This window comes from Pseudorca crassidens, chromosome 11 (assembly GCF_039906515.1).
Source record: "Pseudorca crassidens isolate mPseCra1 chromosome 11, mPseCra1.hap1, whole genome shotgun sequence".
NCBI classification, from domain to species: Eukaryota; Metazoa; Chordata; class Mammalia; order Artiodactyla; family Delphinidae; genus Pseudorca; species Pseudorca crassidens.
In genome coordinates this window covers 38,047,899-38,064,734 of record NC_090306.1, presented here as the reverse complement: position 1 = coordinate 38,064,734, position 16,836 = coordinate 38,047,899, and the positions used below count along the sequence as shown (strand labels likewise).

The 16,836-nt window shown below is 35.4% G+C and overlaps 1 protein-coding gene across 6 annotated transcripts in view; it reads left to right on the top strand.

The window, feature by feature from the left end:
* ADAMTS20 (ADAM metallopeptidase with thrombospondin type 1 motif 20) overlaps positions 1-16,836 on the top strand; it is a 195,783-nt gene that overhangs the window by 39,628 nt on the left and 139,319 nt on the right. For all 6 annotated transcript variants that reach the window (XR_010932368.1, XM_067696234.1, XM_067696235.1 and 3 more), the window contains one exon: positions 14,845-15,104. Coding sequence is in view for 5 of the 6 variants with exons in the window: in XM_067696234.1 (XP_067552335.1) it covers positions 14,845-15,104 (260 nt within the window). In the remaining variant the exon portion in view is untranslated. The remainder of the gene's footprint in view (positions 1-14,844; positions 15,105-16,836) is intronic.

The following is a 16,836-nucleotide window of genomic DNA, read 5'->3' as shown; positions in this document are numbered from 1 at the left end:
CTTTGTTATGCCACTTATTTAGTTGGTGGCTGTTGAAATTTTATGTAACCCGTGTCACATCTCTGTTTTAAAAAGTGTACTGTAATAGTAGCTGATTCAGGGATGCAATGAGGACTAATGACATAATGATTCTTTTATATTTCAGGTTTCAGCTGGCCACAGGCAAGTCCATAATCTTCTGCATATTTATTATTAGTAGGTGGAGTTCTAATTATTAACTTGTGAACTGCTTTTAAATAAAGCACTATAAAATATTTCATAATCTAAGTGTCATAATTCTGTAATAGTGGTTGAGATTTCTAATATTGACAAATCAGAGAGCTATAGATTTGTATAAGTTTTTATGTTATAGAATATTACTATTAAAAAATATGTTCTGGAATTATATTTATAAGCTATGTTAGCATGGGCAGTTTACTTGACTGTTCCTCACTTTCTTCATATATAAAGTGAAGATAATCACAATACCTACCTTATAAAGTTATGGTTAATAATAAGAGATAATCTATGTGAAATGTACAAGTACCTGGTACATTGTAAGCAGTCACTGAGTATTATGTTTGCCATTATTGCTGCTAGTAGTATTAATAAGAAAACTCAATAGGGTTGCAACATAGGACATTTAATAGATCCAGAAAACAGTTTAAACCATGAGAAAATATAATTTAGATTTCACAGTATACCTGCTATGATCATCCTTTATTTCAAGGCACACCCAGTTCTTTGAGCTGGGAGTGCTACTGGGTATTTAACAGGTAGTTTGAAATGTTGATGGTCTAGAATAAGCTTCATTTGATTTCATGCCATCATTTTTTAAATGGATGGTTAGGTGCTATTGGAGAAGTATAAAATTTGTTTACTCATCTGGTCAAATACAGAGCATGAGTATCAATTCCAGCCTCAGCCCAGAGACTGGAGCAAATGTTGTACTTGATATTAGGAGAGTCAAAGGCAATCTCTCTTGTCTTTGAATTGCTGCTGCACTTCATGATTAGTATTACCCCTTCTCTGATGTTCTGGTCTGATAACTCTTTTGTCTTGTTCCTCAGTGTATTCCTTTCTTCTGTCTCTCTCCATCTGTCTTCCTTTTCTCCATCTCACCTCCAACTTTCTATCATCCTCATTTTCTTTCTCTTAATCCTTTTCCCTTCTTTCCGTGAACATTTGTTGAGCACATACAAAGGGCAGAACACATTACCCAGTAGTGTTCCCAGGCTTTAGGGAGGGTATCGCTTGATGGTAGTGGGGATGACTGTGTTTAGTGGTAGGCTGATGGGGAGGGGCTTGGACTTCATCTTATGGGCAATGAGGATCCATTGTAATTTCTTGAATAAGGGTGAGATAAAAGAGATGTTTCTAAAAATTAATCTTTTTGGATACAAATGAAGGATGAATGGGAGGGAGAAGAGATTGAAGATGGTGGGACCGTTTGGAGACTCTTTGATTCCTATTTTGCATTTATGATTCCAGCAGTGTTGCTCTAAAGTGAGAAAGACCTGAATGAAGTTAGAGGCAACAATATTGTTGCCAACAGGAGCAATACAGGGAGCATTTTGAAGGAGAAGTGGCAAAACTTGGTGACCAGATGCAAAGGGTAAAGGAAGGATAGGAAGAACGCAATGGTGGTGTACAGTTTAGTGTCAGTATAGTATTTGAAAGTTATTGCTCACATTAATACAAATGGGGAAACTGGGAATGGGAAAAGAAAATTCCCTCATTTTTATATATTTTGAGTATGAGGTACCAATAAGACATTCAAGTCAAATTATGGGCTTCTAATTTCATTATTTGAGAAATTTTTTAGTAGTTTATACTCTTATAGATTATAACTTAATCTCCTTGCATTCTAGAATCCACTATGCTGTTTTAAGGGTTATATTCACTGATGTAATTTTAAGTATTTTATGTTCTAGTAAGTAGATTATCATTGTTGCATGATGTTTGAGATGTGGTGGTTTGGTCTAAGTTAGTTTTGGGTCACAATACACTTGTTATTAATAAAGGACAAGACGTTGTTTAAACATTTGAGTCAATAGAACATAGAAAGACAAGCATTGCATAGAAATGATGTAATTGAATTGGCAAATGAGCTTTGAATAATGCCCATTTATTTAGGGTATTTGGAAAGGTTACATTATCATTATTTGTTATACTGCTTAAGTATAAATATCAGAAAAAAGATAATGAGATAAAACATTTATCCTATAAAATAGTTATAGATACTATTTTAAAAATAATATTGTAATTAAAATAAACAGTAAACAAATTCATTTTAATGATTTAAAGGGCACTGAGATTTAATGAAAGAATTTAATAGTTGTTCAGTCACACCTATCCATATGACCAGTGCTAAAAGTTTGAAGTATATATTTCTATATCTTTTTGGCTCATTTTATAAAATTTTATGAGTATATATCAATATTTTGTGAATGTTTGTTTTCAAAAAAATGAGAACATACTATTCATATTGTTCTGCCACTTACACATTTTACTTAAAAATGCATCATGAACATCCTTCCTTATAAAAACACATAGACCTCATTCTTTTTTTTTTCACAGCTGCATAACATTCTGTTGTTGAATTATTCCTGTGCTGAGGATTTTTGGTTTTAAAAGTTTTAAATTGCATCTCTTGTTTTTTTTTAGTTACCAGCCATTTGTCTTTGCAAAATTATATTTGCAAAATCAAATCAAAACAATAGTGAAGAAAACTTTCTCCCTAATATTCATTCTGTATATTTCATTTTATTGTCTTACTGCTTTAGCATTACCAAAACAATACTGTATGATAGTGATGAGAGCTGTCCTATTATTTTAACGGCAGTTAGTTTTGTAAATTACTGTTGGTTAAGAACTTGTTAATAATATAATGCAAGTCATGAAGATATGAACCAATACGAAATATAGGACTTGGACAACAACTTATACATGGCCACACAGTTCTGCTGTCACCCACCCTCTCATTCATCCACCTACCTCCCCTCACTTGAGGCATCATTCTGAATGTCATGTTTGTCATTGCTTTGCTTTAATGTAGTGTTATTACATCCATAGATATTTCTTAAAGTATATATCTTTTAGCTTTTAAGCTATATAAAAATACGTTGTATTTAATTTTTTCCACTTTTGTCACTTATAGTGACAAAATAGATTCATACTGTTGTGTGTTGAACTATGAAATTAGATTTCTTCTAAATTATTCAGTGATTTTGACAGAGTCCTCTAGAATATTCTTATCATTATTTCATTTGCTATAGAGATTAAACTCTTGAGATCTGTACTGATAACACTGTATTTGTTGTTAAATTATGGTTTTCTTTCTTTTTTCCTTTAACCTTCATTGTCAAGCAGTATGTTTTAGGGGTTAAAACCACTGGCTCTGGAGCCAGATCCCCAGGATTTAAACCTTAGATGTGCTACTTATTAGTTACATAGGGCTGGATTTTACCAACCCAATTCTATAAAGCTTTTGCTTTTTGATAGGCAAATTTAAACTACCTTTATTATGATATGAACTATTTAGTTAGTTTTATCTGTTTTCATTTTCAGCTTTATCAATGATTAACTGTTTATGTGAGTTCTGTAATCTGTTTATATTGTAGATTCCTCATTTATAAAATGGGATTAACAATAGTACTTATTTTGTATGCCACTATTAAATTAGTTAATACAAATAAATTTGTCAGAAATGTACAGCTGATCCTTGAACAAGGCGGGGGTTTGGGGTGCTGACCCCCGCTCAGTGGAAAATCTGCATATATCTTTATAGTTGGCTCTCCATATCTGTGGTTCTGCACCCGTGGATTCAACCAACTGCAGGTCATAGTACTATAGTACCTATTTATTGAAAAACATCCACGTATAAGTGGACCCACACAGCTCATACCCATGTTGTTCAAGGCTCTTCTGTGCTCGGATTATAATAACCAATATATTGTGTTATTTGTATTTCATATTAATGATATTCTGATTTCTTTTTTCTCCATTTCCTTACTTTTGCTGAGTTTTCTTAAGTCATCCCCCACCCTTTTGAAATTAGAAGTTCTACTGAGTATCTTTTTCCTTTGGTGATGTGGTTATTTTAACACTTGTATATACACACACCTGATACTTGCTGATATTAAAAGTAAATAATAATTATATCCTTTTTTGCACGAAGCTATGTGACCTATCCCAGTTCCTTCTTGCCCCACTGAAATTTTCCAAAGTAAATACGCCACTTTTCACCATCTCCAGCAGTATACGAGAGGTTCATGGTAATAACATTATATTACCATGCCTTGTTATTTTCAATATTTTTCATTTTAGCCATTTGGGAGGGTAAATAGTCAAGTTTCATTGTGCTTTAATGTGCATTTCCCTGATTATTGATAAATTTTTGGCACTGTTTTCATATATTTATTGCTTTGACTTTTGTCTTTTTTGAGGTATTCAACTCTCCTATTTTTGTCTTATTTCTTATTTGCAGTGGTTAATTATATAATCTGCATATAAGCCCTTTATTTATTTATTTTTTTAAGAGATCTTTATTAGAGTATAATTGCTTAGCAATACTGTGTTAGTTTCTGTTGTACAACAAAGTGAATCAGCTATATGTATACATAATATCCCCATATCCCCTCCCTCTTGAGCGTCCCTCCCACCCTCCCTGTCCCACCCCTCTAGGTCATCGCAAAGCACCAAGCTGATTTCTCTGTGCTATGCTGCTGCTTCCCACTAGCTAACTATTTTACATTCGGTAGTGTATATATGTCGATGCTACTCTCATTTTGCCCCAGCTTCCCTCTCTTCCCCTGTGTCCTCAGTCCATTCTCTATGTCTATGTCTTTATTCCTGTCCTGCCCCTAGGTTCTTCAGAACCATTTTTTTTTAGATTCCATATATATGTATTAGCCTATGGTACTCGTTTTTCTCTTTCTGACTTACTTCACTCTGTATGACAGAATCTAAGTACATCCACTGCACTACAAATAACTCAATTTTGTTTCTTTCTGTGGCTGAGTAATATTCCATTGTATGTATGTGCCACATCTTCTTTATCCATTCATCTGTAGATGGACATTTAGGTTGCTTCCATGTTCTGGCTTTTGTAAATAGTGCTGCAGTGAACATTGTGGTACATGTCTCTTTTTGAATTACGGTTTTCTCAGGGTATATGCCCAGTAGTGGGATTGCTGGGTCATATGGTAGTTCTATTTTTAATTTTTTAAGGAACCTCCGTACTGTTCTCCATAGTGGTTGTATCAATTTACATTCCTACTAACAGTGCAGGAGGGTTCCTTTTTTCACCATACCTTTTCCAGCATTTATTTTTTCTAGATTTTTTGATAATGGCCATTCTGACCGGTGTGAGGTGATACCTCATTGTAGTTTTGATTTGCATTTCTCTGATAATTAGTGATGTTGAGCATCTTTTCATGTGCCTCTTGGCCATCTGTATGTCTTCTTTGGTGAAATGTCTATTTAGATCTTCCACCCATTTTTTAATTGAATTGTTTGATTTTTTGATATTGAGCTTCATGAGCTGTTTGTATATTTTGGAGATTAATCCTTTGTCCATTGTTTCAAGGAGCTGTTTGTATGTTTTGGAGATTAATCCTTTGTCCGTTGTTTCATTTGCAAATTCCCATTCTGAGGGTTGTCTTTTAATCTTGTTTATGGTTTCCTTTGCTGTGCAAAAGCTTTTAAGCTTAATTAGGTCCCATTTGTTTATTTTTGTTTTTATTTCCATTACTCTAGAAGGTGGGTCAAAAAAGATCTTGCTGTGGTTTATGTCAAGGAGTGTTTTTCCTATGTTTTTCTCTGAGGTTTATAGTGTCTGGTCTTACATTTAGGTCTGTAATCCATTTGGAGTTTATTTTTGTGTATGGTGTTAGGTAGTGTTCTAATTTCATTCTTTTACATGTAGCTGTCCAGTTTTCCCAGCACCAATTATTGAAGAGTCTGTGTCTTCTCCTTTGTATGTTCTTGCCTCCTTTGTCATATATTAGGTGACCATATATGCGTGGGTTTATCTCTGGGCTTTCTATCCTGTATGATTGATCTATATTTCTGTTTTTGTGCCAGTACCATATTGTCTTGATTACTATAGCTTTGTAGTATAGTTTGAGGTTGGGGGGCTTGATTCCTCCAGCTCCACTTTTCTTTATCAAAATTGCTTTGGCTATTCAGGGTCTTTTTTGTTTCCTTACGAATTGTAAAATTTTTTGTTCTAGTCCTGTGAAAAATGCAGTTGGTAGTTTGATAGGGATTGCATTGAATCTGTAGATTGCTTTGGGTAGTATCGGCATTTTCACAATGTTGATTCTTCCAATCCAAGAACATGGTATATTTTTCCATCTGTTTATATCATCTGGTGATTTCTTTTATCAGTGTTTTAGAGTTTTCTGGGTACAAGTCTTTTGCTTCCTTAGGTAGGTTTATTCCTAGGTATTTTATTCTTTTTGTTGCAGTGTTAAATGAGATTGATTCCTTAATTTCTTTTTCTGATTTTTCATCATTCGTGTATAGGAATGCCAGAGATTTCTGTGCATTAATTTTGTATCCTGAAACGTTATCAAATTCATTGATTAGTTCTAGTATTTTTCTGGTGGCATTTTTAGGATTATCCATGTATAGTATCATGTCATCTGCGAACAGTGACAGTTTTACTTCTTCTTTTCCAATCTGTATTCCTTTTATTTCTTTTTCTTCTCTGATTGCCATGGCTAGGACTTCCAAAACTATGTTGAATAAGAGTGGGGAGAGTGGACCTCCTTGTCTTGTTCCTGATCTTAGTGGAAATGCTTTCAGATTTTCACCATTGAGTATGATGTTTGCTGTGGGTTTGTCATATATGGCCTTTATTATGTTGAGGTAGGTTCCCTCTGTGCCCATTTTCTAGAGAGTTTTTATCGTAAATGGGTGTTGAATTTTGTCAAAAGCTTTGTTTGCATCTATTGAGATGATCATTATTTTTTCCCTTGATTTGTTGATATGGTGTATCACATTGATTGATTTGCATATATTGAAGAATCCTTGCATTCCTGGGATAAACCCCACTTGACCATGGTGTGTGATCCTTTTAATATGTTGTTGGATTCTGTTTGCTAGTATTTTGTTCAGGATTTTTGCGTCTATGTTCATCAGTGATATTGGTCTACAATTTTCTTTTTTTGTGATATCTTTTTCTGGTTTTGGTATCAGGGTGATGGTGGCTTCATAGAATGAATTTGGGAGTGTTCATCCCTCTGCAATTTTTGGAAGAGTTTGAGAGGTATCAGTGTTAGCTCTTCTCTATATGTTTGATAGATTTCAGCTGTGAAGCCATCTGGTCCTGAGCTTTTGTTTGTTGGAATACTTTTAATTACAGTTTCAATTTCATTACTTTTGATAGGTCTGTTTATATTTTCTAATTCTTCCTGGTTCAGTCTTGGAAAATTGTACCTTTCCAAGAATTTGTCCATTTCTTCGTGGTTGTCCGTTTTATTGGCATATAGTTGTTTGTAGTAGTCTCTTATAATCCTTTGTATTTCTGCGGTGTCAGTTGTGATTTCTCCTTTTTCATTTCTAATTTTATTGATTTGCTCTCCCTTTTTTTCTTGATGTGTCTGGCTAATGGTTTATCAATTTTTTTTATCTTCTCAAAGGACCAGCTTTTAGTTTTATTGATATTTGCTATTGTTTTCTTCGTTTCTATTTCATTTATTTCTGCTCTGATCTTTATGATTTATTTCCTTCTACTGACTTTGTGTTTTGTTTGTTCTTCTTTCTCTAGTTGCTTTAAGTGTAAGGTTAGATTGTTTATTTGAGATTCTTCTTGTTTCTTGTTATGAGATTGAATTGCTATGAACTTCCCTCTTAGAACTTCTTTTTCTGTGTCCCATAGGTTTTGGGTCGTTGTGGTTTTGTTTCATTTGTTTCTACGTATTTTTTTATTTCTTCTTTGATTTCTTCAGTGATCTCTTGGTTATTTAGTAGCGCACTGTTTAGCCTCTGTGTATTTGTGGTTTTTACAGTGTGTTTCCTCTAATTAATTTCCAATCTCATAGCGTGTGGTCAGAAACGATGCTTGATACGATTTTAATTTTCTTAAATTTTCCAGGGCTTGATTTGTGGCCTAAGATATGATCTATCCTGGAGAATGTTCCATGAGCACTTGAGAAGAAAGTGTATTCTGTTGTTTTTGGATGGAGTGTCCTATAAATATCAATTAAGTCCATCTTGTTTCATGTATCATTTAAAGCTTGTGTTCCCTTATTTATTTTCATTTTGGATGATCTGTCCATTGGTGAAAGTGGGGTGTTAAAGTCCCCTACTATTATTGTGTTACTGTCGATTTCTCCTTTCATGGTTGTTAGCATTTGCCTTATGTATTGAGGTGCTCCTATGTTGGGTGCATAAACACTTATAACTGTTATATCTTCTTTTTGGATTGATCCCTTGATCATTATTAGTTTCCTTTCTTATCTCTTGTAACAGTCTTTATTGTAAAGTCTATTTTATCTGATATGAGTATTGCTTCTGCAGCTTTCTTTTGATTTCCATTTGCATGGAATATCTTTTTCCATCCTTTCACTTTGAAGTGGGTCTCTTGCAGACAGCATATGTGGGTCTTGCTTTTGTATCTATTCAGCCAGTCTGTGTCTTTTCGTTGGGGCATTTAATCCGTTTACGTTCAAGGTTATTATCAATATGTATGTTCCTATTTCCATTTTCTTGATTGTTTTGGGTTTGTTTTTGTGAGTCTTTTTCTTCTCTTGTGTTTCCCTCCTAGAGAAGTTTCTTTCGCATTTGTTGTAAAGCTGGTTTGATGGTCTTGCTTGTCTGAAAATCTTTTGATTTCTCCATCAAATCTGAGTGAGATCCTTGATGGGTAGAGTATTCTTGGTTGTAGATTTTTTCCCTTTCATCACTTTAAGTATATCCTGCCATTCCCTTCTGGCCTGCAGAGTTTCTGCTGAAAAATCAGCTGATACCTTATGGGGATTCTTTTGTATGTTATTTTTTGTTTTTCCCTTGCTGCTTTTAATATTTTTTCTTTCAATTTAATTTTTGTTAGTTTGATTAATATGTGCTTTGGTGTGTTTCTCCTAGGGTTTATCCTGTATGGGGCTCTCTCTGTGTTTCCTGCACTTGGGTGCCTATTTCCTTTCTCATGTTAGGGAAGTTTTCTACTATAATCTCTTCAAATATTTTCTCAGACCCTTTCTTCTTTTCTTCTTCTGGGACCCCATAATTCGTACGTTGGTGCATTTAGTGTGTCCCAGAGGTCTCTTAGATTGTCTTCAATTCTTTCTCTTTTTTTTCTTTGTTCTGCTCCTTGCCAGATATTTCCACCATTTTGTCTTCCCGCTCACTTATTCGTTCTTCTGCCTCAGTTATTCTGTTATTGATTCCTTCTAGTGTATTTTTCATTTCAGTTATTGTGTTGTCCATCTCTGTTTGCTTGTTCTTTAGTTCTTCTAGATCTTTGTTAAACATTTCTTGTATTTTCTCAATCTGTGCCTCCATTCTTTTTCCGAGATTCTGGATCATCTTTACTATCATTACTCTGAATTCTTTTTCAGCAGATCACCTATTTCTTCTTCATTTATTTTGTCTTACAGGTTTTTACCTTGCTCCTTCATCTGTGACATATTTTTTGCTGTCTAATTTTATTTTTTCCTTTTTTTTATGAGTGGGATTGTGTTCCTGTCTTAATGGTTGTTTGGCCTGAGGCTTCGAACCCTGGAGTGTGTAGGCTGTTGAGTAGAGCTGGGCCTTCGTGCTGTGATGAGGACCTCTGGGAGACCTCACTCCGATGAATATTCCCTGGGGTCTGAGGTTCTCTGGTAGTCCAGTGGTTTGGACTTGGAGCTCCCACTACAGGAGCTTCTGCCCGACCCCCAGCTCGTGAATCAAGATCCCGCAAGCCATGCGGGGGTGCAAAATTATCCAGCTATGTTAGAAAAAATATAAAAATAAAAATATAGATGAAACAACAACTGGAAGGTAAAACAGAACCGCAATAGTAAAAAGGAAGAGGAGGAAAATGAAAAAGTTGAAAAGGCCTTGGCTGTGGAGGGCAGGACCTAAGCAGGGGTGAGGTTTGGGCATATGCTTAGTACCCACAGGGCTGGAAATGGCGGGGTGGGTTGGGGTGTGGGGGTTGGGGCTTAGGCTCAACGGGGTGGGTTGGGGTGTGGGGGTTGGGGCTTAGGCTCAACAGAACAGAAGAGGCCCAGGTGTGCCCCCCACCCCTGGTCTCAGAGGGTGGGGGACCCCACCAGGGAGGCCAGTAGGCTTCCTGGGCTCAAGTGGGTGGGGAAAATGCCCTCAGCTCCTCTCCTGCTCCTCCTGTCCTGGAGGATCCCTCCCATCTGCCTCTCCTGATCTCTCTGGCTGCCCTCCTATGCTCTCAGGACCCATGTGGCCTGGAGGGGGCTTTGGAGGATGGGGGACTGGCCTGGGAACTCAACAGGCTCCCCATGCCCAATTCGGTGGGGCAAACACCCTCCACTCCTTTCCTGCTCCTCTGGTCCTGGAGGGACCCTCCTGCCTGCCTCTCCTGTTCTCTCCTGTCCTCCCTTCTATGCCCCCAAGACCAACCCAGGCCAGAGGGGACCTCTGAGGGCGTAGAACCGGGCCCAAGAGCCGGGCAGACTTCCCCAGCTGATTGGGCAAGGGAGATGCTGGGTCTGTTCCCCCCAGTCCGAGCCCCTGAGGGTTCCTCCAGGCATGAGAACCCCTCCCCCCTCTCAGTCATCCCTCAGGGGCACCAGTTCTGTCTGGCCTCCACTTCTCCTCCCTGCTCAGTGCCCCCACGTCCTACCGGTTTGCTTGGGGGTTCTTCCTGTCTCCTTGGGTGTCGGGGTCTCCTACCAGCATCTGGCAGGCACCCTAATTGTGGGGAGATGTGAACTCTGCGTCTTTCCACACTGCCATCTTGACTCCTCAAGCCCTTTTATATTTATTGCAGATACCTTCTCCTACTCCCATAGTGGTAAACACAAATTCAAAGTCTTAACTTACTCAAATGAATAGTCTTTATGGTTAGTATTTTTTGTGTCCTAAAGAGTCCTGTTTTAAAAATAAAAACCAGATCTTGAAGATATTCTGATATATCGTCATTTAAAATCCTCATAAAACATGTTTGGGATCTTTCTCCCTCTTTTTTTTTTTTAATTCTTAGAAAAGTATTTGAGAAAGTAGAGCTATTTCTTCTTTAAATGTTTAATCATATTTACTGGTGAAGCCCTTTGAGACTGGATTTTGATTAGAGTTCAGTTTTTTTTAAGTTATGTGGCTATTAGGCTTTCTAATTCTTTATGGGTCAGTTTTGATGTTGTATTTTTTTCATAAATGTTCTAGAAAACATTTCTGAATTTTTTTGCATCAAGCTGTTTATAATGTCGTCTTAATGTTTACAGGATCCTGATATTTGCTATTTTTTCCTTTTTCAATTGATTAATTACTCCAGAATTGAATTTAAAATTTATATATTCTTTTGTTCTAGAGACTTTCTTTTTTCTGTGCTATATTACTATATCCAGTGTTTTCATTCCAGTTTGGAATTCTATTTGTTTCTTTCATTATTTCAGCCTGCAAAGAACCACCTATTCCAACTTACTATCAGTCTGACTCCTTCAAGACATAGTGCTTCATCAAATGTGTTGTTTAACTTACTACTAGCCAGTGAGATGTTTGATTTCTTAGCACTCAGGCTGGACAGACTTTGGGGGCTATCTCAGGTAGTGAGATATTGACAGGCCCTGGTAACTAACCATTCAACTTTGTTTCTGTGATTTTGACTATTTTAGATACCTTGTAAGTGGAATCATACAGGATTTATATTTTTGTGGCTGGCTTATTTTTAGTTAGCATACTATCCTCAAGGTTCGTCCATGTCAGAGCATGAAATAATTTCCTTTTTTAAGGCTGAATAATCCATTTTATACATATACCACATTTCATTTATACATTTATCTATCAATAGATATATTTGGGTTGCTTCCACCCTTTGGCTGTTGTGAATAATGCTGCAATGAACATGGATGTGCAACTATTACTTCAAGACCCTGTTTTTAATTTGTTTGGATATATACTGAGATGTAGAATTGCTGGATCATATGGTAGTTCTATATGTAAATTTTTTAAGTACTTTTATACTGTTACCCATAGCTGTTGCACCATTTTATAATCTTACCAACAGTTCACAAAGGTTCCAATTTCTCCATATCCTCATTGACACTTATTTTCTGTTTTTTTTTTTAAATAGTTGCCATCCTAATGGGTGTGAAATTATATCTGTTTGTAGTTTTGATTTGCATTTCTCTAATGATAAGTGATGTTGAGCATCTTTTTTTATATGCTTGTTGTCCATTTTTATATTCTCTTTGGTAAAATGTCTATTCAAGTCCTTCTACCATTTAAGAAATCAGGTTATTTTTATTGAGTTGTAAGAGTTTATGTGTATATATATATATATTTTTTTTTTTTTTTTCTGTATATTACCTGCTTAACTCCTTATCAGATATGATTTGCAAATATCTTCTCCCATTCAATAGGTTGCATTTTCACTCTGTGGATTGTGTTCTTTAATGCACATACATTTTAAAGTTTGTAGTCGTATTTGTCTATTTTTTGCATTTATTGCCTGTGCTTTGGTGTCACATCCAAATCATCATTGCCACACCAGCTGTCATGAAGCTTTTCGTCTGTTTTCTTTTAGGAGTTTCAAAGTTTTACGTCTTTCTTTTAGATCTTAATCCATTTTGAGTTAATTTTTTTTTTTTTTGTGATATGTGGCCTCTCACTGTTGTGGCCTCTCCCGTTGCAGAGCACAGGCTCTGGATGTGCAGGCTCAGCGGCCATGGCTCACAGGCCCAGCCACTCTGTGGCATGTGGGATCTTCCCGGACTGGGGCACGAACCCGTGTCCCCTGCATCGGCAGGCGGCCTCTCAACCACTGCGCCACCAGGGAAGCCCTTGAGTTAATTTTTATATATGTTGTAAGATAAGGTCCAATTTCATTCTTCTATATGGAGATATCTAGTTTTCCAACACCATTCGTTGAGGAGCCTGTTCTTTCCCCATGGAGTGTCCTTGGCACCCTTGTCAAAGATCATTTGACCATATATGTGAGGGTTTATTTCTTGGTTCTTTATTCTGTTCCATTGGTCATGCTATGGACATTCTTATACAAGTGTTTTGTGGACATATATTTTCCCTCTCTTAGGTATGTATCTAGGAGTGTAATTGCAGAGCCGTTGGGTACATGTGTAACTTAACTTAGAAATTGCCAGATAGTTTTCCAAAGTGGCTGTACCAACACTTGGTATTATCAGTCTTTTAAGTTTTAGCCGTTTTGGTAAGGTTGAGTCACTTTTTTTGTCTTTTGGTTGAATTGTTATTTAAGAACAAATTTGAGGTAACTTTAAGTGCTTCAATATGTGTTCATTTATTTTTTCTCTTCCCACGAGAGTGTAAGCCTTACTAGATGCTGTTTGCTCCTCAGTTTCTAAATGTTTGCTGACATAGAGTAGGTACTCAATGAAAGTTTATTTTGAATGAATGAAGTGGATGAAAAAATAAAAGAAAACATGAATATTTAGCTTCTTTCTGATATATCTGAGGTTTGTATTCATCAGATATATCTGGGATCTTCTCCAGGGTCTAATAATTCGTCATGGATATTTTGGTGGTTGAATCACCCTAGGAAAAATATGGCAGGACAAAGTTTTAGGAATGTATATTCAGTTTGCCAGATTCCCACAATCTCCCACTGAGATAAATTTTAAAACTTAAGAGCATAGTAACATTAAAAGGCAGGATGGTTTTAAGAATTAGAAAAAGTAGTTCATCTGTGGAAACATTGTTCAAGGACTTTTGTTTCTTTTTTTACAACCATAGGATTGCTGCTAATTTTAAGTGAAATGAATTATTTCTGTAATATAGTTTTATATTTTGTCTAATCCTTATAGTACAACTAAATCTTGATTGTTGTGGTATTGATGATTTGCCTTACGAGTTATTCAGGACCTTTTATTTCTTCTTACCTGATGTCTTTGGTCCACTTTTCTGTTCTAAATAGTTTCACTAAACAATTATAAGAGAAAAATAAGAAAGAGAGTAGAGGAATAAATTTAAAGAGAAGGAAAGAGGGCAAACACTCATGCTGCCTGTGAATTTTTTTCCATTAGCACAAATAAGAATTTAGAAGTGACTTTTATAAATGCATAGGACTTCAAGTAGTTGCCATAATAATCCCTAAGGTTTCAGCAGTTTTAACACTGTATTTATATATAAAGAAATGTAATAAAAATAATCAGGTATTTCATATAATCAAGTATTATACAATTTATATCAACCTTTGACTTTCTGGGTTTGAAAAGCCGTCTGTTGTTATATGGGTTCATTTTCTGTTGGTGCTCTTCACATGCTGTATAACAAAAAATATGTTTCTTTTCTGTATTTTATGAAGTTTCATCCTACAAAATACTTCTCTGTAATGAGATTAGATGCAATCAGTGGCTTGAGGACCTAATTTACCTACTGAAAAAAACAAAAGTTCTCCTTGATTTGTTTTTATTTTCTGCCCAGTGGTTAATATATATTTTGAATAGTCATAGCTGTTAAAATAAGACATGTATTACATACAGTTTTGTTAGTGCAATCTATGAAAATGTGAACATTATATTACTGTGAGTAGTAATGCTTATGATAATATGGTATAACACTTTAAAATAATTTCTTTTTGTCCTTTTATTTCATATTGGAAGCAGGTGTGTAAGTATTCAATATTTTTGGTTATTCTATTCTGTGCAGTATTTTGAGTCACCTCCAACTTAATGACTCCACATTGTTGTATTCTTCCCCCACCAGAAAGTCAAATAAAGAAAACCACTTTACCCTTTCATAACTACAGCGACATGAATGAAGATCTTAATATAAAGGAGGAAATGGTTTTAGGAGACTCTTCAAAAAATATATCATTGAAAGATGAAAGAAGTCAATTACATTCCAGGAAAAAACGTTTTTTATCGTATCCAAGATATGTGGAAGTTATGGTTACAGCTGATGCTAAAATGGTTCATCATCATGGACAGAATTTGCAGCACTACGTACTAACTCTAATGTCAATTGTAAGTAAACTTAACGGGTCCTTTGTATTTTCTAAGGTGTTTAACATAATATTTTTTCACATTTAATTAAAATGTTTTCCCGAACTTTAGATGTAAGCAAATTGTCTATATTTAAGCCAAAAATATTTCCTTGAAATTTAGTTTAAATAGATGTATACAGCAAGTATCCCATTCTGTTACTTGGACAGTTTTCTAAAAAATCTAAAATCTTTGAAACAAGCCACTTACAGAAATTGCTTGAATCTTTACTTCATCACATGAATGGCTTCTGCCCCCTAGTGACAGGGAAGATCTTAGTAGAACTGATCTTTTGCCCTTTGAATCTGAATTTTTAAACCTTATCTTATTTCTGCACAGAAGGAGGGGATACTAATTTTACTACTACTGCATTCGCCAACTCAAATTGGGACACATGATATTTTAAGTTATAAAAGTATTATGGCAATAAAAGGATAACCTGTTACTAATAGAGCTGCTTTAGCAAATTTGGGGTGTAAGATCACAGTAGTTATAAGAGCTTTTGAGCTGATGTTAATATCTCTTTGAGCAATGGTGGTGCCAGTATCGTTAGAACAGAATTCTAGTGCCAGTAAAGAACACCGGTTCTGTGTTAGTGGTAGCACTCTATGTCCTATATACATGCACGTATATAGGCACCCACATACATATATACACACATATATCTACTGTCTGGGACATTGCTGGATTAAGTCCTGCTGTTTTGAAGTAATTACTAAAAGTACCTCTTTCATTCTCAGGAGTATCTTGGTTTAGTTGATGAATTATATGGTCCCCTGTTTATACACATCCAGGATATTGGAACACATCTCATGGCTAGAAGTATCTCTATTCACAGGTAGGGAATTCAGGCCTACTTGGTGGATAAAACTTGACCAGGACACATATATAGGCTATTATAAATCTCCTTTAACAAGAACTCGCCAGTTACGTTCATTGTGACTTAAAGATCCTAAGACTTTGTTATTTTCCTTACGTATAACATTTTATCTTAAATTCTTATAAGTGCTAAGAATACATGATCTCTGCTGCCTAAACACAGTATCTGGTATGAAATGGTCACTCATTAGTTAGTTAAAGAATGAGTAAATAAGTGATTAAAGTGATACTTTTTTCAAAATAAATGACATTGTAACAGACAAAAACCAGAGATGATCCAAAATGATTTTCCTAAATTTGTACAGTATAGATGTCTTTTGTTTACTTGAGTTGAATTTTTAAAATGACAACAGAGCTATACATACAAATTTATTCTGATGACTTTTTAACTTCCGAATCTGAAGTAGTTATCTAGATGTATAATTATCTAGATATGGGTGTGGCATGCTCATTATGAAGGGATTCTAATGAGAACATCGACATGGAGGATGTTGATTGATATGTAGGAAATTATATCAATTATATGGAACAGTGTGGGATAAGCTTGGCAATTTTAAATGGTTAAAGCAGATACTCATTAAGAAAACTGGGGAGGGGATAGAGATACTGAAGGAAAATATTAGATTTTATAAATGCAACAGGTTTTGTAGCATGTTAAGTGACAACTCCCATATCAGTGCTTTGGAAGTAATGACTAGAAGAAGTCAAGGAGCACAAGAGTAATTTTCAAATAGCTCTCAAATACAGTTTTGGTGATGATGACATCCTCTGAAAAGTTTTGTCATCTGTATTTTACATAAAAATCAATGTAATCACTGTTTAGAAGATACTGTGA